Below are 22,450 nucleotides of genomic sequence, written 5' to 3'. Positions count from 1 at the left end.
AGGTGGGACAAGGATGAGAGCAAGGACCTGGAGATAACTGAAGGGGATGGAAATGCTGGGCATAATCAAGATATATCACATACATGTATGAAATTTTCAAGAAATAAATTAAATCATATAAAACAAATATTAACACCATGGGTGAACCCTAGTAGCTCAATTAACTATAAACATATATGTATAGATAAATAGACAGGAGATAGATATGAATAAATAAAATCTGAAGATTACCAAAAATTATTCAGCATCAGTTTTCCACATTTCTTACAATCAAAATTAACTTCTAATAAATATTAATACAAAAAATTAGTAGAAAATACATTAAATAAATTAATATAATAATTTTACCCATTAGAAAAATGTAGAAAATTTAAAGAAAAATCAATTTGTTTCCAATTATCATAAATATAAAAACTAATTTATCATTGTTTATGAAATGGAAAAACATCATAAATTACCTTTAGACAAACATACAGATTTTAAAAGGTGACATTCTAGTAAGTGGTTGCACAATGTTTCTAAGAATCTTTGCAAAAGTTTAGTATTTCAAAAACTAAATGAAAGTTCTGTATTACAAAAAAAGAAAAGAAAAATGCAAACTTAGTCCTGGACACTATTCTCTTATACCCATACCCAAAAAAAGAAAGAAATGTGTAAAAAAGAAAGCCAATTAAGTTAAATCAACACTGCAAATTACTATTACAGTTATACTTAAATATTTCTTAACATCCTACCATATAAGTCAGGAACCCTATAGGCACTAGAATACAAAGAAATAAAAGACATTGTCCTTGATTTGGATGACCTTTTAATATTGTAGCAACCAAGAAAAATTATATAACATAAAGCATTTCTTCAACTTGAAATAGGCAACATCCTAAGAATTCAAAGGAGGCTAGGGCCTATAGTCTCAGCAGGATATATCAGAAGGAGTACCTCAATTATCTGGGCTACATACAGCAATACCATATTTGGAAAGGAGGGAAGGAGAGAGGGAAGAAGGAAGGGAGGGAGGGGAGGGAAGGGGGAGTAGGAAGAGCAAAGCGGGAAGGAGGGAGGGAGTAAGGGATGGAAGGGGGAAGGAGGGATGGAAGGGGGGAGGAAAAGCAAAGGGGGAAGGAGGGAGGGAGGGATGGAAGTGAGGGAGGGATGGACTGGGGAAGAAGAAAAGCAAAGGGGAAGAGAAGGGAAGGGAGGGGAGGGGAGAGGAGGGAAAGGAATGGAAGGGAAGGGAAAGGAAAGAAGTCAGTAACTAGTTTTTCCAAGACACATGGTAAAAGTTAAATGAACAAAACCATATTTTGAAAGGTGATAAAGATATTCCCCAAAGGACACTGTGAAAAGCAAATGGAAGTTGAGACTAAGGAAACAGTACTGTACTGCATAACTGGATTACAGTGGAGATAAACTTGATAAGAGCAGACAAATGTACAAGCCATGTCAACAGGCTGTCAGTTTAAAGTGAGAAACAGGAACATCACAAGTATCTGTACACTCGAAATTGACAACAGTCCTTAGAAGGTTACAGACAACCTTATTCATGGAGCCAAGAGATACACGTCAACCTGCACAGTGCTAGAATTATCACACTCAGAAAACAATCCAATACAAAGGCCACTGAATGTGATACATGATATTTTAAAGATAAAAACATTCTTGAAAGGTAGAATGTAATGAGAAAAAATTCCCCACAGCACCTACATTTTTTTAAGGGAATAAAACCACTATCTTCTGATAGTTTATTCTATCTGAAATCTTAGCATTCTAGCAAAAACAGAAGTACATTCTCTGGCCAGGTGGCAACACTGGCCTTGTCCTCCAAGAGTTAGAAACTCCAAGAATTAATACAGTGTTGAACAAAATATGCTCCTCCTTGCAGCCATAAGCCTTCAGAACGTGACAAAGGAAAATATCTTAGCATTTTCTCTTTGATGCTTGCTCTCTATTGAAAATCAGAGATTTTTAAGCAAAAGTTTGCTACTAATCTTAAACATACAATAAAAAGAGGAATGCATTTATAGAAAGGAATTATGGGTCTGGGGACTTCAAGCTTCTCTGACATTTGCTTTGGCCATGCATATTGATATGTACATATAAATAAGATGAACAACTTAATAATGATAGCTTGAATTTTGCAGGAAAACGGATGGAGTTAGAAAACATTATTTTGAGTGAGGTAACCCAGACAAAGAAAGACAATGATCACGTGTACTCACTCATAGGTGGTTTTTAAACATAAAGCAAAGAAAGCCAGCCTACAAACCACAATCCCAGAAAACTTAGACAACAATGAGGACACTAAGAGAGACTTAGATATAATCTACATGGGAAGTACAAAGTAGAAAAAGACAAGATCTCCTGAGTAAATTGGGAGCATGGGGACCTTGGAGGAGAATTGGAGGTGGGAAGGGAGAGACAGGAAGAGGAGCAGAGAAAAATGTAGAGCTCAATTAAAAAAAATGTACATAAAAAAAAACAAAACAAAAAAATAAACAATTTATCCACGTTAGTAACATAACTTCAGCAAATCTAATTATTATAAAAATTGTTATTAAATTTTAGAATATTAAAATGAATACTTAAATTTGTAAAATATTTATAACTGGCCATCATGACCTACACTCATCAGTTCAGTTGGCTTCATTTCTGCTTACTCCTCAGATTTTCCCCAACTATTTGACTGGACAAGCCTGCGACACAAAGGTTAAAATTCTATAGATGCCAGAAAAGCTACTTTAGCACCAAGGGACATTAGTTTTCTTACTGACTCACATTTGTCTTCTGGTTTGACTTTATTCATTCACATAAAACATCATTAGTGAAACCAATATGAGGCTAAGTTAAAGATAAGACACATCTATCCAAGACTTCATAGATCTACTAGGAAAGTGTTATGGTTAAGATATGAAGTATCTCCCAGTAAGCTTAGAGTTCAAGACTTCATTCCTGGTTGATTCCCCCTGGACTGTTGTGGGATATTTGTACACTGTATTGCTGTTGTGGGTGTAATAAAAAGTTGAATGGCCAAAAGCTAGGCAGGAGATATAGGCAGGATTTCCAGAAAAAGAAAAGAAGAAGAGGGGAAATCTAGGCCCACAGGAGACACCAGGAGACATGGATAGGAAACCGGAGGTACAAGATGGAAGAGAGGTAATGTCAAGTGACAGAACTTAGATTTAATATAAATGGGTTAATTTAAGTTATAACACCGAGTAAGAAACATGCCTAAGTTATACGCTGAGCTATCATAATCAAGAAGTCTCCACGTCATCATTTGGGAGCTGGCTGAAAGGACAAAGAAAGACTTGTTAGACTATATTTCACTTGAAACAAGGTGCTTTTTTAAGTTCCTGTTATGATCAAAAGTTTCATTTCTAAATTCACCATTGAAGGAGATGTGGAAAAAAATAATTAAGTGGGTGCAAGGTACAAGTGAATGTATGACTCATAGTTCACAAAGTAAAATGATTTGGGGAAAAGGCACAGGAAGGAGAGGAGCAAATAATGGATTCTGAATGAAATGAAGACCTTTCGTGTCCAAGGACTGTCACCAGCTCTTTATTACTTGAGGATTAAGGGAATAGTGAATAAAGCTGCCTGCCAGACAGCTAAAAAGGTAAAAATAACATTATCTCTATGTGCGCCTCACTTGAAAATTTTCAGAAATAACATTCATAAAATTAAACTTTCTATTAAAAGTTCCTGGAATATCAAACTGAGATCAGAGCAATGGAAATGTCAAAATAAAATAGGATTCAATTTTCCCCAAGAACCTGAACAAAATGAAACAACAGTGTGGGTCAAGTTGTAGAATCGCCTATTTTTGCTCCACTTAGTTGCGAGCAAAGAAAGTATAGTAAAGATTTACTCGTGAAGTCAGTAGGGTTTCTTTTTGTTTGTTTTTCAACTACATGGGTAAGTACAAAATAAATGTTATTACTCCTAGGTGAGAACAGCAAACTGACAAAATGTGCTTCATTGTTGAAGTCCAGAAATTAATTAGAAGCCACTCACATATAGTCCCCACCATATATTTTCTCTTGTGTGTATGTGTGCATAAAATACAACATATATATTTCAATAATTTAAGTATATTTAGAACTAATTCTCAGTCCCTTGGCTAAGATGATGCATAAGTTGGACTTTAACTTGGACTTCTTATCTTTCCATTATCAGTCTGTATGGGAAATAAAATTTTTCCTGATGAAGTTGTATGCAAGAGTGTGTTTTACCCTTTGTGAATGTATTTAACTCAAAATGTACAATTATTTAGAGTTCCTACTATTTGACAGCATTCACTGAAGGCCTTACATACATGAACTCTTCTGAAAAGGCCAGAAAAAATTGTTAATTATTTAATGCCTGGGGTAAGTTAAGAAATACTTTTATGATAAAACAAATATGCCCTCTATCTCTGGTATATGATCTTACTTAAGGAAATCTCTAGAAAAATAGTAAAGAATGCAAAGATTCTGTTTGTGCATGTACTGTCCAAGCTACACATAATTCTAGAATACTTGCTCTGAACCACGAAGCAACATGTCTCCCATATACTAGAAGAAGCAATGTGTGATTTCCCACCCCCCCACTTTATTTATTGTTATTACTGAAACTTGTAGACCTGGCTGGCCTCAAACTCATAGCAATCTACTTGGTTCTACCTCCCAAACTATGGGATTAAAGGAATAAGCCAGTAGGTCCAGCCTTAGGAATGCTTTTAAAATGAAAGGTCCCTTCTCCCCTTCCCATCTCCTTCCACCATCCCCCCATATTCTCAATATTTTCAGGAGATCTTGTCTGTTTCCCCTTCAGAAAGGGATTCATAAATATTTCTCTTAGGGTTCTCCTTATTACATAGCTTCTCTGGAATCTTTACTATAGCCTTGATTTTCTTCACTTTACATCTAACAACCACTTATGAGTGAGTACATAACATGTTTGTCTATCTGGATCTGGGTTACCTTACTCAATGTTTTTTCTAGCTTCATCCATTTGCATGCAAAGGACAGATGACGGGGGAAACCTGCATAGAATCAAATTAGGTCCATTGAATGTGGGGGATAGTTGTGAGGCTTGGGCAGTCTATGGGGACATTGGTAGCGGGACCAGGAATTATCCCTAGTACTTGAACTAGTGTCTTGGAGCACATTCTCTTCAGAGGGATACCTTGTTCAGACTGGAGATAGTGGGGAGGGCCTTGGTCTTGCCTCAAAAGTGAAGTGTCAAACTTTGTTGACTCCCCATGGGAAGCCTTACCCTTGTGGGAGGAAGGGAGGGAGTAGGAAAAGGGATAGCTATGCAAAATAAGAAAAGATTGTACTAAAAAAAAAAATAAGAAAAAAAGAAAAAAGAAAGAAAAAGAAAGAACTAACTTAGATACATAAATATAGATAGATATAGATAGTAAATTATCAAGTTATACTTTTTTCTTTTCGAATATTATGTGTGTAACATCTATGTAACCTCCCTATATATTAACATGTTTCATACAAAATATCTTTTAATCCTGCCTACAAAACTATTAGTAAGATAGGGATGATGGTTAATTTCATGGATCAATATAATCAAGTCAAAGTGTCCAAAATGTGATCAAATATCAGTGTAGAAGTTCTGTGAAGGTAATTTTAGAAAAACAGAAATATTTGAACGGGCAGGCTCTAAGCAAAGCAAATAATTACCTTCCATAATATGGACAGAAAAAAAACTTACTAGAAAAAACTGAATGAGAAATACTGTCATTCTTTTGTCTTCAAGAAGTTACTTCCCTGGGTCTCCAGCCTGTCAACCACTCTTGTAGATAAAGGACTCTATAACTTTCGTATATCAATTCTGTAATATCTCTCCATTTCTTTCCCACCCTCCATCTCCCCTTAGCACTCTGGCTCTCCCTACCACCCTCCTTCCCTCCCTTACTCCACATCCACATCCACAAAGATATACATACATCAGTCTTCCCTCATCTGTCATTCACTTTCTATAATTTTAGTCACACAGAGGAGTTTGTCCAGATGTCAGTGATTCTAACTTTAAACTGCCCAGCCATGAAGTAGAATGAGAAGAATTTCATGTCAGCCTATTCTTCTCACCCCATCTAAGACAGTGAATCCACATTATACACGCTACCTACTCTCCATTGTTTATCATCTGCCTTCATTATCTGTGCTGCTTGTAATTAAGAAACCCTTCATGTACTACATAATGGCGTCTAAATTCGAGTACTATTATACTGGAATTCAGAGATGCCAAAGTGAAGTCAAAAAGTAAGTGAAGAGATAAAAAGTCATGACTTAATAAGGAAAGACAAAACATGATTGCTACAGTTGCTAAGATCTATAGTAAGAATTACAGGTATAAGCACCCACACACGCACCCACACACGCGCATACACACACACACACACACACACACAGAGAGAGAGAGAGAGAGAGAGAGAGAGAGAGAGAGAGAGAGAAAGAGAGAGAGAGAGAGAGAGAGAGAGAAAGAGAGAGAGAGCTCAAATAGTAGACATCTAATTTCTTGCCCAAGGGTTAATATGCTGGAAGCTTGTTCTCTGTTGTGGTAATGTTAAGAGGTCCTTGAATTTCAAACACTGTCCTTGCAGGAGGATTAGGGTCATTCAGGGTACTGCTCTCAGAAGGAAATGATACTCCTTACATGAGATTTGGAATAAACGAAAATGGCTGGTCTCTCCCCGTGGTTCAGCTTCCCATCTCACCATTCAGTCTCTCTCGTCCACGTGATATCCACAATTTCATTCACTACCATGTGATACAGACAAGGAAGTCTCCACTATAGCAACTGCCAAAATATGTGGATTTTCAGCCTCCAAGACAGAGCTACACATATGACTTTCCTTTAAATTCATCAAGCTTCAGGTGGTTTATATAGAAATAAGGATCCTCTCTCTCTCTCTCTCTCTCTCTCTCTCTCTCTCTCTCTCTCTCTACTGGTCAATTGGTTTAGAATCTCTGAAGAGTTTGGAATGACACAGATGGGTACTGGAAATGTAGAGCTAAGAAAATAGGAACATGGATTCAGAATGCGATCTTGTCTCTAATCACTCTTTAAAAAGATTATAAAAATCCTCAAGAAACTGTTGTGGAATTGAGTTTTCATATTCAACCTCTCAGCAAGTGTATATTATTCTGACAGCTGTGATTTGGTAAAACTAAACAACTCAGGTAAATAATTTCTCAGATTCTAACCTGCCAATCACTAGAGAATTCTATCTATGGGTATATATAAGAGAATTAAAATCATATATTCACACAAAATCTTGTGTACAAATCTTCATAAAATGTGCAACTATGATAACCAGAAAATAGTAACTAACATAACCAGATCCAAAGACAAATGGCTAGACAGAACACATTATACCCATAGCATGGAGAGGTCTACAGTAAGAAGGAACAAAGCAGAGCTGTGGTTGTAGCTCAGTGAGAGGGCACTGACTACTATGGTGACACTCTGGGTTTGATGCCCAAAATCACACGCATGCATGCATACAGATGGATAAAAGTAAAAAAATCACAACATTCTACAACATGTGTAAATCTTTAAAAAGCATTAAGTCAAAGAATGTAAACACAAAACATACTTTAGGACAATCCAAAATGACATGAAATAGGCTTAGTGAGTGGTTTTCAAGGTCCAGAGAAAAATAAACAAAAGACCAATTGCCAATGAAGATGAGGCTTATCCATGTACTGAAAAGGACCTGAACTAGAAGATAGTTATGACTTCACACGCACATCAATACACTAAATAACACCCAATTATATACTTTTAAATAGTGACTTACAACCCAATAAAAAATGACAATGACTTCAAAAAACCAACTCACCTGCCCTTTTCGAGGTGTCAAGCAATGAATAACTTCATCCACCATTACTGGAATATGCAGTTTAGTCATGGCTTCAGAATCTTTCTCTGCAGATCTATGAACGTTCCTAGGGCCACACAGAGCTGTCTCTTCCTGAGATTCATATTCAGCATGCACTGCTGCTGAAGTGTGCATTGCTTGGGGACAGATACCCAAATTAAATGCACCGGACTCCACCCAGCAGTAAAATAGTCCTTTGTACATTCTACTAAAACATGAATATCGAAGCATTCTGCAGATCAAAAAATCTAGAAAAGAAAATTAAAATGTGATGATTTGGGGCTTTTAATCTTTTTTATGCACTGGTACTTTGCTTTCATGTATGTCTATGTGAGGATGTCAGATTCCCTGGATTGGAAGTTACAGACAGTTGTGAGCTGCCATGTGGATGCTGGGAACTGAACCCATGTCCTCCTTAAGAGCAGCCAGGGCTCCTAACTGCCAAGTCATCTCGCCAATCCTGTTTCTAATTTTTTTTTTTAAAAGATACACTACTTGGGAGAAAGCTCATTAACGTAAAATGTTTAATTCACAAATAAAACATTTAAGACTCATCATCTAAGCAAGCAAAGGTGACTGCCTTCTTCACATGATACAAGAAACCCAAGTGAATACACAAACATAATTTGAATGTAATTTCTCACTGGGCACCATGACTACATCTACAACTCCAAAACTCAGGCGGGAGGGAAGTTTGAAGAGGACAATCTAAACTGCAAAAAATAATTAACCAATTAATTAAACAAATACAACTTTTGCAATGGCCTTTATGATCTCTGAAACCATCCATTTTTAACCCTAGTCAATATGAAAATTGGTAACTCATTTTCTGCAATATAATTATTAATTAGTTCTAAAGAATAGATTCAGAAACCTTAAAAATGTGTATTTAAAAATTAAACTTGGTTTATGGCCACAGCACCCAGAGTTCACCTAATCTTGTCTAAAAGTTAAGCTAGAGCAGGAAAGAGAATATAAATATTTTATTTTAAGTTTGGTTCATTCTTTATTTTCTGTTGTTCCACTTATTGTTCTCAGTGCTAAATTAGTACATTCAACTTAGCTTTGAGAAGACTGGCACTGGAAATGAGTAAACATGGAGACCAGACAAGAAAATACGTTCACTTTGTGAAAATCTTCCAGATTGTCCAAAGGGTCTCTGACAAGACAGCCTCAGCACAACCTGTACCCAGGAAGCACACACTGAGTCAAGCTACAGCTTAACACTCAACAGGGTATATTTGGGTATTCATTTCTTCCCTCTCACCTTCAATCCTGAAGATCAAGCCCAGTTTACTCATACCACAAAAACAATCAAACGTTAAATACATTGTTATTCCTTTAAAAAAAAAAAACTGGGCTAGGCCTTGCTATGGAACCAGGTAAATCTCAAACTTGATATCTGCCTCAGCTTCGCAAATACTACATGCCATGACACCTTAATATACTTTGGAATTTAAAAGCTACCATTTTGGTTTGGTTTGTCTGTTGTGGGTATGTGGGGGTGGTATGTGTTCCTTGTTAGCTGGAGTTAGATACTGAACCAGGCAGGGCCTGTGTACACTAAGCTCCCTCTCTACAAGACTATACCACAGATCTCTGTTTGCCTAAAACCAAGCAAACAGATAACACAGTCATTGAGATTCTCAAACTTTCTCATCTTCTGTAATTTGAAATTCTTCTAAATTTTAACTGTATTTTTTTACAGAAAGCACTGCTGTCAATAAAAAACTCAAAATAATGTGGAAATAAGGCAAAGAAATATGGATGCAAAATTGTTTGCATCATCATTTTATTCTTTATTGTACTCAAATTTTATTCATTCATTTAATTATGTTCAAGGTAAAGCCAAGTTTTTTTTTACTTGTTTGTTTATTTGTTTGTTTGTTTTTGAGACAAAATTTATTTTTTCTTTTTTCTTTTTAATTGATTTTATTCAGCTATACATTCTTCTCCGCTCCCTTCCCTTCCTCTGCCCTCCCCCTCTACCTTCTCCCATGGTCCCCATGCTCCCAATTTATTGAGACAGTGTTTCTTTGTACTACCTTAGCTATCCTGGAACTAGCTCTGTAGAAAAGGCTGGCCTCGAACTCACAGACCTCCGCCTACCTCTGCCTCCCTCCCAAGTGCTGGGATTAAAGTGGTGGGCAAAGATGGAGAAGGGACTGCAAATGATTATTTGTAGCCTTGAGATTGTTTATAGTATCCCACTTTGTTGGGATGGTACCCTAAAAGTTATTGAGTACAAACTATAAAGGAAATTCCACCCTGGTACCCCCGTCTACCTACCCAAAAAAAAAAAAAAAAGAAAAAGAAAAAAAAAACAGATCCCTTTGCAACCTCGGATGACTGTTTAATTTATTGTGAGTCAGTAAACCTGGTCTCCAAAGCAGATTGCAGTGTGTTGTAGGTAAATCTTTTCACTTTTCGACCCTGGCAAAGTCATCTTAAGTTGTGGAGACCACAAAATTGACCAGGTTACTCTTTTAATTGTGGAAATACAAACTGACGACTAGTACTTCCTTCGGACTGCTAACCGTCACTATGATTAGTCTACCCTGAGAGGAAATGTTACAAATGTAATTTTAATTCTAAAAACGCGACCAGCGGGCTGGCGGGAAGGCAGAGGATTCCAGCCCGTCCCGGCCAATCTTCAAAGTCTGGCTCACAAGCAGACCCCAAAGCGGTTGGGGGGAGGAGCTTCTACTTCCTTTGCTGGGTGGAGATAGGATTCCCAAAACCCATAAACCAAGAACACCATCTCCATCCCAGAGCTAGCCACTTGCTGCCTTCTCCTCACCTGAGGAAAGAAGAGTCCTCAGTCAGCCTGTAAGTTGGGCCAGCCGCGACACTAACAAGCAGAAGAGCCTGGACTTGCAGAGAACTAGGTCGGGGGTGGGGGAAACTTGTCAGGACGGACTGATAGGCTCCAACGCGTCGGGGCAACTGAGGTCTGTCTGACTTTCGTTCCGTTACTCCCAGCACCTGCCAGGAGAAGGTGTTGAGGGTCAAAGGTTTCCAAAAGAGCTTCCCAGGAAAATAAGATCTCATCATTGCCAAGTTTAAACAGACCTTTAAGGATTTAAAAGCCAAATGTCCGTCGCAACTTTAAAAGTAACTTTCACTTTTCTCTTGGGTCGACTATAAAAGTATTTTAGTTTTGTAATGACGCCATACATCATCGCCAGTTTCTAACCAAAGATGGAAATTTCGATCTTCTTAGCCCTGCACATTTGGAGAGCTTTGGTTCTTCCCCCCACCCCTTTCATTTCGTTAGAAAGCAGGAGGTTCTCTTGTCCTGTTGTTACGTCTGCCAAACTCATGAATTGCCAACTACACATTAATGGCATTGATTGTATTGCCCAGACCGCTGTTTTAATCAAATGCCAGATTCCTCAAGAGTATAGATTGCATAATTTGAACACTACTATAAAGCAAATGCAAAGGGGAACTTTAATTAAATTTATAGTATTTGGATTAGGTGTGGCTATACCTGTATCACTAAGAAACCTATTCAGTGTGGATGTAAAAAGCAAAAACTGAAATGTATGTGCCTTATTCATTAACCAATGTTATTTTGCAAAATGGCAAGATAAACATTTTCAAACTAGATTAAAATATCATTTTATAGACACTTGACAAAAAAATGTATTTTAAATACAAATAGCTGGATTTTGACTTTACAAGACAAATACTATACTTCTCTATAGAGATTTTTCTAACACTTCAGTTTTCTCGCAATAAAATCAAAACATGTCTCTTTCTTACTGTCTGTTTTTGTTGTTGTTTTGGCTTGGCTTAATTTTGTCTCTGTGTTTCTCTGGCTGGCTGTCCTAGAACTCACTCTGTAGACCCAGCTGGCCTCAAACACACAGAGATCTGCCTGCTTCTGTCTCTCTGCGTGCTGGGATTGAGAGTGTGGGCCACCACCACCTGACTCTCAGTCTGTTCTGAGACTAATGTGAAGTAATATGTAAGGAGTTAATAATATGCCTGGGACACCAAAGGCCAAGTACTATGTAGTGAGGGATTTTATTTTATTTTTATTGGTCTTTAGAGACAGAGTTTCTCTGTGTATCCTTAGAGCCTGTCCTAGAACTTGCTCTGTAGACCAGGTTGGCCTGGTACTCACAGAAATCCACCGGTCTCTGCCTCTTTGTGCCAGGATTAAAGGTTTGTGCCACCATTGCCAGATGTGAGGGAGCATTTAAAATAAAATTAAGTCTTCTCAATTTTATTGCCAAACCCAGTACAACACAAATGATGTCATTAGCTGGTACATTTAATTCAACCAGAAATAGTCACTTTATTGCTGGACTATCCAGGGCTCAGGAAAAGTCATAGAACATGCATGATATATAGTTTGCAATGTTCCTGATTTTCTTCAATAGAAATAGGGACTCTCCATTATAATCTGTGAGGATTCAACACAAAATTCAACTAACAGTTGCCTGCACTGCTGGGTGTGGTGGCGCACGCCCTTAATCCCAACACTTGGGAGGCAGAGGCAGGGAGATCTCTGAGTTTTGGGCCATCCTTAGCTACAGAGCAAGCTCCAGGCCAGCCAAGGCTATGTAGCAAAACCCTGTCTCAAAATATAAAATAGAGATATGAGAGACAGAGAGAAAGAAAGAGAGAGAGAGAATTCACTATACTGAAACATCCACAATTTTACAGTGATATTCAATCAACTGGAATCTAACCTCCAGGAGGGCAGAGACATAGACTTCATTATGGATTAATGAGTTCCTAAAATCTTCAAGTAATAATTGCTAAGTAAATGGACAGTCATATAAACAACAGCAATGAAATTAACATCAGAATACTAAATTTATCTCAAGAGCTGAGGGAGTCAACTCACTGATAGGGGGCTTGCCTAGCCACAATACAAATATAAAATACAAAATACCCTGCCAAATTAAAAATGAGTTATCTCACGAAAAATATTTCCCATGTTTTCATGCATTTTTTTCTAAAGTATACATTCAGAAATAATACAATCTAGAACAACATTCACCTGGTTGAATAATGTACTAAGCCAATATCATTAAGTGATTTTTTTTTTTAATTTGGTAATGTCCTTGGACATGTAAAAAGCCGTCAAATACCAAATATTTTCAGTCAGCCATAACGAGAACAGGCCAGGAAGCCCTGACAGGAAGACTTAGGACCTGGAGCCAGAAGTCTTGAACTTATAATTATTTCAGGTAGAGGCCCCATACCTTCCATAGCATGAGACCTAATTCTTGGAACCCTAAATAATCAGAAAGGAAAAAAGAACAAAATAACCCTTGCCCTTTAACACGTCCACAGACTCCGCCTTCTGCTCCCAAGGAGAAACACACCACCCCAGGCCATTGGACCCTACTCACTCCCAGGGTCTGCGACCAAACTAAGGCTCCCAGGTGGCTTCCCACCTGCTCCTCCGCCCTAGCTCCGCCCACTCCGCCAGCGGCTCCCGGAAACGACCGCGCGCGTTGCCACGGAGACGCCCAGAAAAGCCGCTCCCCCCCCCCACTCCCCCCACAGGCCTGGGAGGCCCGGCCTCTGGCGCCAAACTGCTAGACGCCGGGGCAACGTCCGGCGTGATGACGTCAGCAGAGCGGCAGCCAATGATATAGGTCGCTGAGGAAGCTAGCTTAGGTTTGAATTTGTGGCTGTGCTTGTAGCGCCTGGAAGCCTTCTCCGTCAAGTTGCCGGAGACGCTTTCTCTAGGTGAGTGAGCTGGGCACTGTCTGGGGACGGCTTCTCGGTCACGGGAGTGGAGGGTCCGGCGGCGGCGGTCAGGTTTGCGGACAGAGGAGCTTTGGGCGCGGAGTGCGGACGTGGGTCCCCTTGGTTCCGCGGCGGGAAGGACCCAGGGCTGCCTGTCTGAGGAGGCTTGCGGTTCCCAACCCCGAGGTCCCGGGTTTCGCCTTCGAGCCCCGAGAGGAAACAGGTCCCTTTAAAGGGTAGCTGGCCCCTTTCCCAGACCTGGACTGAGGGCTCTGACAGTCCAGCCCCTTGGAGTGTGAGGTTCCTTCCGGATTCCAAATTCGGAGTAGCCTGCTTAAGCTGCACACGTCAGTGTGCGACGTCTGTGCTTTACTGTCAAGTGAGGAGCTTTTGTGCAGAGCACCTCTCTCTCTCTCTCTCTCTCTCTCTCTCTCTCTCTCTCGTCAGTCCGGAGCCCAGGTCTAGCCACATTCTGTTTATTTTTGCAACCCTTTCCTACAGGATCTCATTGGCCTTCGCCTTCCAAAGAAACTAACTTTGTTGGTGTTGTCATTGCACCTCGCCCAGTTTCCCACATTGGGTTTGATTTCTTTACCTTTGGTATTAGACCATGAAATCCACGGAGATAAAGAACACTTGCTATTAAATGCAGTGTATTGTAAGAACTATTTAAGTAAACAAGAATGATTTGCCGTGAGAGGTATGCTCGTTATTGGACCGGTATTTAGAGATATGCAAGGTTTCTCATGTTAAACAGCATCTTGCCCCACTATAGTTATACCGCAAATCAGTAACGACATGAGACATAATTAAGTGAGTTTCTGGTGTTAATGCTGTGAAGAGCGATGGAAAAGGTAATCCACTCTCAGTGCTGACCTTCCCTCCGTGGGAGCTTGTCATTCTGCCCTGATGTCTGTAAGCCAGTCAAATCAGTGGCCCTAACACTGAAGTTAATATACAGAAAGGTTTATGCTAGAAACTCTAAGTGAGGAGAGTTCCCTGTTCTAAACAGTGTTGAAGCAGAATTGTATGAGTTTGACGTAATTCATAGCTATGTCATTCTACTTCTGTACCCCTGTTTGGAAGCAGTCTTTTCTGTTTCTTAGTCGCGTATTTTGGATTTGGATCTGGGTCCAGTTTCCGTCTCATTAGTCAAAGCAGTTGGGAAAAACTACGGAGTTCCTACGTTTATAAACAGACATTGCATGATTATTTTGATGGGGGAATGATATGAATAGGAAGCATTGGTCGTACTTCCTGGCAGAGAGAAACTCATACTGTCACCGCTATTGCTAGTCATCGCCATATTGAAGTAATTCAAGTATTTTTAGCATAACTGTCAAGAATAGTTCCTGTGACCCAGGTGGTGGTGGTGCATAGCCAGCTGGTGGTGGCACTCATCTTTATGCACCGCTTGTGTATTCAGAGGACCTAGTCTTTGGTGTCTTAATAACATGGAAATTCAAAGAGTATCAGTATATGCATCAAGTGTGATTGAGCTTTATGACAGTCTCCCTGGAACCAAAGGAAACTGACAAAGAGCAGTAGTGTGAAAAGTTCAACTCTACGACTATCCTCAGAACAGCTTATTCCACAGATAACAATAACTTTCATATTAAACATGGTCTCTGCACTTGATACAGAGTCAACTAGATACCAATCCCTTTTTTAATAATTTATTTTATGTGTGTTGGTGTGTATGTCTCTGTGATGGTGTCGGATTCCCTGAAACTACAGTTGCAGACAGGTGTGAGCTGCCATGTGGCTGCTGGGAATTGAACCTGGGTTCTTGGAAGAGCAGTCAGTGCTCTTAACCACTGACCCATCTCTCCAGCCCCCTAGATCCCAATTTCTTAGTTACCCATGTTAGAAAAAAAAAATCACTTCAATGTAGCAATAATATCATTAATTTCTGAAGATGTCAGTATCTTGAAGTATTTTTTATCTTTAAGAAATCTATATCTGAAAAAAATAAGAAAAAAAAATGCCAGACAGTGGTGGCACATGCCTTTAATCCCAGCACTCAGGAGGCAGAGGCAGGTGGATCTTTGTGAGTTTGAAGCCAACCTGGTGTACAAAAGCTAGTTCCAGGACAGGCTCCAAAGCTACAGAGAAACCCTGTCTCGAAAGAGGGGGAAAAAAGAAGAAATGTATCTCTGAACCTCTGAACCTGGTGGTGGTGGCACATGCCTTTAATCCCAGCACTTGGGAGGCAGAGGCTGGCAGATCTCTTGAGTTTAGGGTTAAACATATTTTTTTGCTCAGTAGGGCTATTTTGAGCAAAAGTGATGGGAATATGTGAGGTAATAGGTAAGGATGATCAAAATACATTATATACTTGTATGAAATACTCAAATTTATAAAATGTCTTAAATGTAGTTCTCATTGAGTCGATGGTCTCTTTGTTATGGACACTAGTGTCCAGTTCCTGGGTTTAATCTATCCTCCTTCAGCCTCCTCAGTAGCTATAACTACAGGTGTGTCATGGGTCCTGTTTGTTTGTTTGGTTGGTTTTTCTATCCACCCTAGGTATTTGATTAAGAAGATTCAACCATGAATAGAACTCTATGGAAGGGCACAGGTCTTGGGTTCAGTCACTAGTATGGAGAAAAAATAGTTTTCTTTGCTTTCTTGTATTCAGGAAGTAGGAAAATGCATGATTCTGTAAAATAGGATCAGTCTGCCATTGTTTAAAAGGATAAAACTAGGTAAGAAAAGACCAATCTTGCAAATTTTTAATGAGATCTAAGAGTTTACATCTGAATTTGAAGCTAATTGGGAATTTCATGGGTTTTTTAAAAGGCAGTAAATATTGGTCAAGTAACATTTTTAGAAGAAATTCTGTCAATCTCTTAAAGGAACTTAAGAAGAATAATGTCACATGTAACTTTGTGTCTCAACCTGCTACAGATTTTAAGAAAAATTGATCTTATTTCTCATTCCTCTTTGTTCTCTAGCTGGAGCACAAGAAAGCAAGGAGTCCCTTGAGCGTTCTTTGAGCTCTACAGATAAAATTACATCCAGGCACTTGAAACTAAACAGTTATAAAGGAAATAAATGATTTAATTAAATTGACCGTGCCAAAACCTGCCTTAGAGCTCCATTAGCCTCCCCTTTCACAAGCTTGTTAATGTCACAGAATTTTGGACTTACCACCTGAAATATACATGTGTAGCCAGGAAAGTGGCTTAGCAGGTAAAGGTACTTGCTGCCAAGTCTGATGACCTGAATGTGATGCTCAGAATCTACATGAAAGAAGAGAATCAGCTTCTGCATTTGTTCTTAGTTACCCGGAGTTGTAAGCTTACGCATAAGGTCCTTGTGATTCTTGTTCAGTTGATGTTTATTTAGGTAGTCACGTTGGTGAGACTTTGTGGATGTAGCTTCTGATATTCCTAGGAGATACAATCTCGCTGCACATTAAGAGATCAGAGAATAGGACCTCTGAATACATGAGTAGTGTATACTATTTCTCTCCCCTCCAGACATGTGCTGGCTAGCCACTGCAACTTAAGAACTAACCCACTGTATCTCTGACATGCAGGGAGAGACAGCCTGGATGCAGCTCTCCACTTCCAAGAGACTACAGGCAAGATCACTTTTACTAAAAGTAAAAGGAGTTCCCAAGCTAAAATTTCTGTTATTACCCTGATCTGATTTAGAAAGATCCTTCCCTGCCCATTTTCCTCATCCAACCTAAAACCTGTGCTAGAGCCATTTGAAAAGTCAAATCAGAAAGTGAATTAGCTCTAATGTTTGAGTTTTTTTAAACCCAAGAACGTGATTAATATCTCAGGAAATTCTTACCATGCTTTTGTGTACATGTGTGCCGTTTGGGGGAGATGTTTTAAGTTTATAGGACTATATACATTTTTCCCAGTAATACATTTTCTAGGTAAATGGAACATAAACATTACCCTTTAAACAACTATTACATGCCAGTTTTAAGTAAAACTAATCGTGACTTTTTCCTGTTTAATTTCAGAAAACTGCCCCAGCATTCATGTGAGCAGGAATCAAGATAACTAAAAATGTCTGTCACTCAGGAGGATTTATGTCACCACATGAAAGTAGTTGTTCGTGTGCGTCCTGAGAGCACAAAAGAAAAAACAGTTGCGTTCCATAAAGTTGTTCATGTTGTGGATAAACATATGCTCGTTTTTGATCCAAAGCCAGAGGAAGTCAGTTTTTTTCACAAAAAGAAATCTACAAATTTTGATATTACTAAAAGACAAAATAAAGATCTAAAGTTTGTATTTGATGCTGTATTTGATGAAACGTCAACTCAAATGGAAGTTTTTGAACATACTACGAAGCCAATTCTTCATAGTTTTCTGAATGGTTATAATTGCACAGGTAATTGTTTCAGTTTGAAGTTGAATTTTTCTTTCTAACTTCAGTTTTAATCTTGTAATAAATCAAGTTAAAGATACAAGCATTCCAATAGTTTTAAGACTTTAATAGAGCTGAAGATATGCCTCAGTGGTTAAGAACACTGACTGCTTTTCCAGAGTACCTGGGTTCAATTCCCAGCACCCACATGGCAGTTAAAAACTGTCTATACCTCCAAGATCTGATACCCTCACACCAGACGTACATAGAGGCAAAACAATGCACATAAAATAAAAATAAATTCTATTTTAAAAAGAAAACTTCAGTAAATTGGATTGAAGTGCAGACTTTTTTTGACATGTAGTCATACATAGCTTATTCTTAATGAAACTTTCTCTTCCTGGAGACCTGCCATTGGCCCTATAAACACTCTTTGCAGTTTTATTAAGCCATCTGCTTCTTATAATTGGTGCCAGATTTGTTGCCATTTGAATTGACGAGTATATCCACTGTTGACCTCTACAGTCATCTGCCCCTCTCAAACAGCCTGCCACTTCTGAGCACTCGCCGTTTCTTTGCAGCACCATCTATACGGTGCCTTAATATGAAAAGGTTAACACGGGGTAAGCTTGAGAGTTGTGTGCTTTTTAGCAGATCTTCAGACCAAGAAGCATTCCTTATACCATAGGGAGGCGATATTTAGTCTTTGAGAAAAGACCAGTTAATTCAGTATCATAATACTAGCATACTAGTATCTCATTTTTAAAATTATCAGTTTTTATGGCGTTTTCTCTAACCTATTCCACATTATAACATGTTTCACTAAGACTGTCTTACTCAGTTTGGTCACAGAAAATTGACATTCTTCATCCTTGATCAAGAACAAAATGCCGTTTATTGGTTGGAACTGCTGGTTCTAACTTGTATCCAGATATTTTGAAGATTCCTCCCTCCTTATTTTTTTTTAAAAAAAAAGATCTCTGTCAATACCATTTCTTTAGTTTCTCTCTGGCTTTGTACAATTTAGCTATCTTAAAGCTTCTTTCATAAGCTAAAGTGAAACAACAGCTTAATTCATTCCAAAAACTATTTTATCAGTTATTAATATATGAGAATCTAATGACTGAATATGGAATTGAGTGTTTGCATTTCTAACTCCGTGGATTTCTTCTACATTTGAAGAAATATATGACTTCTTTATGGTACTGGAACAAATTGTACAAATAAGTAATTTGCCTAAAACAATAATTAAAGAACAATTTTATAAATCACCTTCATGAAATTCGTTCATCTAAACAAGCTTATACCTGCTTTGCTTCATGTTATTTGCTAAAGCACAGTCTGCCTTGGTGGAGGCAGTATGGTCATGCTACCGTAGAGGGATATGGATGATGGATATCATAATTCTGATGACAAATAAGTGAGTAAATGTTTCTACCTGTCACAGTGTGGAAAGCACAAAATAACGTTAGTGCTAAGTAGAAACAGGTGATATCTATTGGATTTAAGTTAGTTACTATTCAGAATATCAGTTAGGGCTAGCACTAGACTGCATTTAGTATTACTATATTGGAACAGTGGGTGTTGATCTCACACCTTTCGTTGAAACCTCAGTACTTGCATATGGTGCCACTGGAGCTGGGAAGACTCACACAATGCTAGGATCAGCTGCTGAGCCTGGAGTGATGTACTTAACAATGTTAGACCTTTTCAAATCCATGGATGAGATTAAAGAAGAGAAAGTGTGTACTACCGCAGTTTCTTATTTAGAGGTAAGTTGACACTAACCTCAACATTAATCACTGTCTGAGAAAACTCAATTGCAATGGTCCTTTCAAATTCTTTTATGCAGGAATCTTCTTGTGAATGTTTTCAGTCATTAAAATTCCTAGTCATGCATGTTTTTCATGATCTTTACGCTAATTTTAATTTTGAGGTATAGAGATATTGCAAAAATAGTATGTAGAAAGAACTTCCAAATAACCTTCACTGAGATGGCCTATATGTTAAAATTTTACACCTGCAGTATACTCTCTGTTGTGTGTGCATTTATTATTTGGTACTATTTATGGTATATATTTATTGAACCAGGTAATTTTTAAACCACAATCACTGAATGTTTACCAAAATCAAGAAATTAACAGTGATTATCATTGTCTAATCGATGAACCTTAATGCACTATTGATAATTTATATTAATAATACCTTTTCCAGAAAGCATTCCAGATCATAAATTGCATTCATTTGTATGCCTTTGGTTTTCACTCATGAGCAGTTTTTGTTTTTTTTGTACTTTATGATACTGCCATAAACCCCTCAGTTTGTTATGTCCCTATTAGACTTGGTTTATTATCTGGCAGACACACCACAGAAGTGGTACTGAGTACTTCCTACTTGCATCAATTCACTTGTGTAGTTGATTGGTCCTATTATTAGGTCCTATTATTATGTTAACTTTTATGAATTTTGTTATGGAATTTTCAGGATTTGCTGATGATTCATATTTGAATATATTATAGATAATGGTGGTCTTTAGACGCCAACATTTCTTCTGTTTATTCCGTAGCATTTTCTGTAAGGATACCTTTCCCTCTATGACAATCTCATAGACTCGTTGATTATTTAATAGTCAGTAGACTGTAGGTATTTTCTGTGATTTGAGGGATGGATGGGAACTTTTTAAACTAATTTTCATGTGATGTGAATGCAGGCATGGATGTGAATGTGTGAAGACATCTTTTAGGAATTGGTTCTTTCTTTTTTTTTTTTTTTTGAGTTGGTTCTGTCTTAGCACCTTGTTGAAGTAGGGGGCTTCTTATTTCTTCTACATTACACCAAGCTGTCTGGCTTTCAGGCTTCCAGACCCTGCTTCCTGTCTCCCTTAGGAGTGCTGACTTTGACTTTACACATGATCTTCAATATGTCTGGTGCTTTTTTAAAAAATAGGACTTCATACAGTATATATTTTATTTCATATCCCACAACTCCTCCAAGATTATCCCCTCTCCCTATCCACACAACTTCATGTTCTTGCTCTCTCTTAAAAAAGAAAAAGCCACAAAAAAAAAAAATGGAGTACAAATTATTCTTGAGCATGGACCTGCTCTCAAGTGTAGTTGGTATACCCAGTGTCACTCCTCTGAAGAAAACTGATTTTCTGTTTCCCAGAAGCATCATTGGTGAGTAGCTTCTCTGTAGTGGTGGGGTTTTGTACCTACTCCCTCAGGCAAATGCTGAGGTTTGTGTCTGCCTTGAGCTTGTGCAGATCTTGTGAACACTGTCACAGTCTCTGAATTTAAATACATCTGTCCTCTTGTGTCTACACAATCTCTTTCCTTAAAATTGTCCTTCACCTCTGACCTTTCAAATCCTTCTACCCTCTCTTCGCTGAGTCGTGAAAGGAATGAAATAAAGATGGGCAATTAAGGGCTGAGCAGGATCTAACTTTGATCAAGTTTTCTTGGTGTGTATTTTGACCCATCTTAAACACTCTTTGAGATAGAATTTTGTGGGGGCCTATCCTGGCCTTGAACTCATGATCCTCCTACCTTAACCTTATGTTGGGATGGTAGAAATATGTCAGCACATTTGCATTTGTGACTCCTTTTTGTGCACTCAAAGTGTGAAAACCTGGTCAGCCGAAGTTCCTTAGTGCTGCCGCTACCTTTTTTCCATGTCTGTTGTTATCTCCCCCTTTTCATTTCTGATTTTGTTAATTTGGATATTCTCTCTCTGTCTTTTGGTTAGTCTGGATAAAGGTTTGTCTATTTTGTTGATTTTTCTGGACCAACCGACTCTTTGTCTCATTGATTCTTTGTATTGTTTTCTTTGTTTCTATTTTGTTGATTTCAGATCTCAATTTGATTATTTCCTACCCTCTAGATCTCTTAGGTGAGTTTGCTTCTTTTTGTTCTAATAAGTTTTCAAATGTTCTGTTAATTCACTAGTGTGGGATTTTTCCAGCTTCTTTATGTAGGCGTTAGTGCTATAAACTTTCCTCTTAACACTGCTTTCATCTTGTCCCATAAATTTGGGTATGTCGTGTGGTCATTTTCATTGAATTTTAGGAAGTCTTTCATTTTCCCCTTTATTTCTTCCTTGACCCATTGATGATTCAGGTGAGCATTGTTTAATTTCCATGTGTTTGTGAGTTTTCTGGAATTAGTATTGCTGTTGACTTCTAGTTTTAAACCATGGTGATCTGATAAGGTACATTGGGTTATTCCAATTTTTTTGTATTTTTTGAGGTTTGTTTTGTTACCAAGTATGTGGCCAGTTTTTGAGAAGGTTCCGTGAGGTGCTGAGAAGAAGGTATATTCTTTTCTGTTTGGATGGAATATTCTATAGATGTCTGTTAAGTCCATTTGAATCATAACATCTGATAGTTCTTTATTTCTCTGTTGATTTTTTTGTCTGCTTGACCTGTCCAGTGGTGAGGGGGGAAGAGTTGACATCTCCCACTATTAGTGTGTGAGGTTTAATATATGATTTAAGCTTTAGAAGTGTTTCTTCGACATTTGA

General features: G+C 38.2%; 2 protein-coding genes across 3 annotated transcripts in view; one reads left to right on the top strand and one right to left on the bottom strand.

Annotated features, from left to right (window-relative positions):
* Mettl15 (methyltransferase 15, mitochondrial 12S rRNA N4-cytidine) overlaps positions 1-13,383 on the bottom strand; it is a 181,777-nt gene extending 168,394 nt beyond the window's left edge. The window contains exons 1-3 of one of the 2 annotated variants that reach the window (XM_048443705.3): positions 13,300-13,383; positions 10,683-10,867; positions 7,844-8,130 (exon numbers count right to left, since the gene is read on the bottom strand). In XM_048443705.3, coding sequence (XP_048299662.3) covers positions 7,844-8,113 — 270 coding nt within the window. In that variant the 5' untranslated portion in view covers positions 8,114-8,130; positions 10,683-10,867; positions 13,300-13,383. Of the gene's footprint in view, positions 1-7,843; positions 8,131-10,682; positions 10,868-13,254 lie in introns of both variants that reach the window. The other variant, XM_048443703.3, reaches the window with a different exon arrangement.
* Positions 13,384-13,461: 78 nt separating this feature from the next.
* Kif18a (kinesin family member 18A) overlaps positions 13,462-22,450 on the top strand; it is a 69,252-nt gene continuing 60,263 nt past the window's right edge. Inside the window, exons 1-3 of the mRNA XM_048443701.3 lie at positions 13,462-13,597; positions 17,583-17,953; positions 19,544-19,701. Of these exons, the coding sequence (XP_048299658.3) occupies positions 17,629-17,953; positions 19,544-19,701 (483 nt within the window). The 5' untranslated portion in view covers positions 13,462-13,597; positions 17,583-17,628. The remainder of the gene's footprint in view (positions 13,598-17,582; positions 17,954-19,543; positions 19,702-22,450) is intronic.

Source organism: Myodes glareolus, chromosome 10, assembly GCF_982192425.1.
Source record: "Myodes glareolus chromosome 10, mMyoGla1.1, whole genome shotgun sequence".
In the NCBI taxonomy this organism is placed as follows: Eukaryota; Metazoa; Chordata; class Mammalia; order Rodentia; family Cricetidae; genus Myodes; species Myodes glareolus.
The sequence above is the reverse complement of the archived record's forward strand: the minus strand, read 5'-3'. Positions and strand labels throughout refer to the sequence as shown.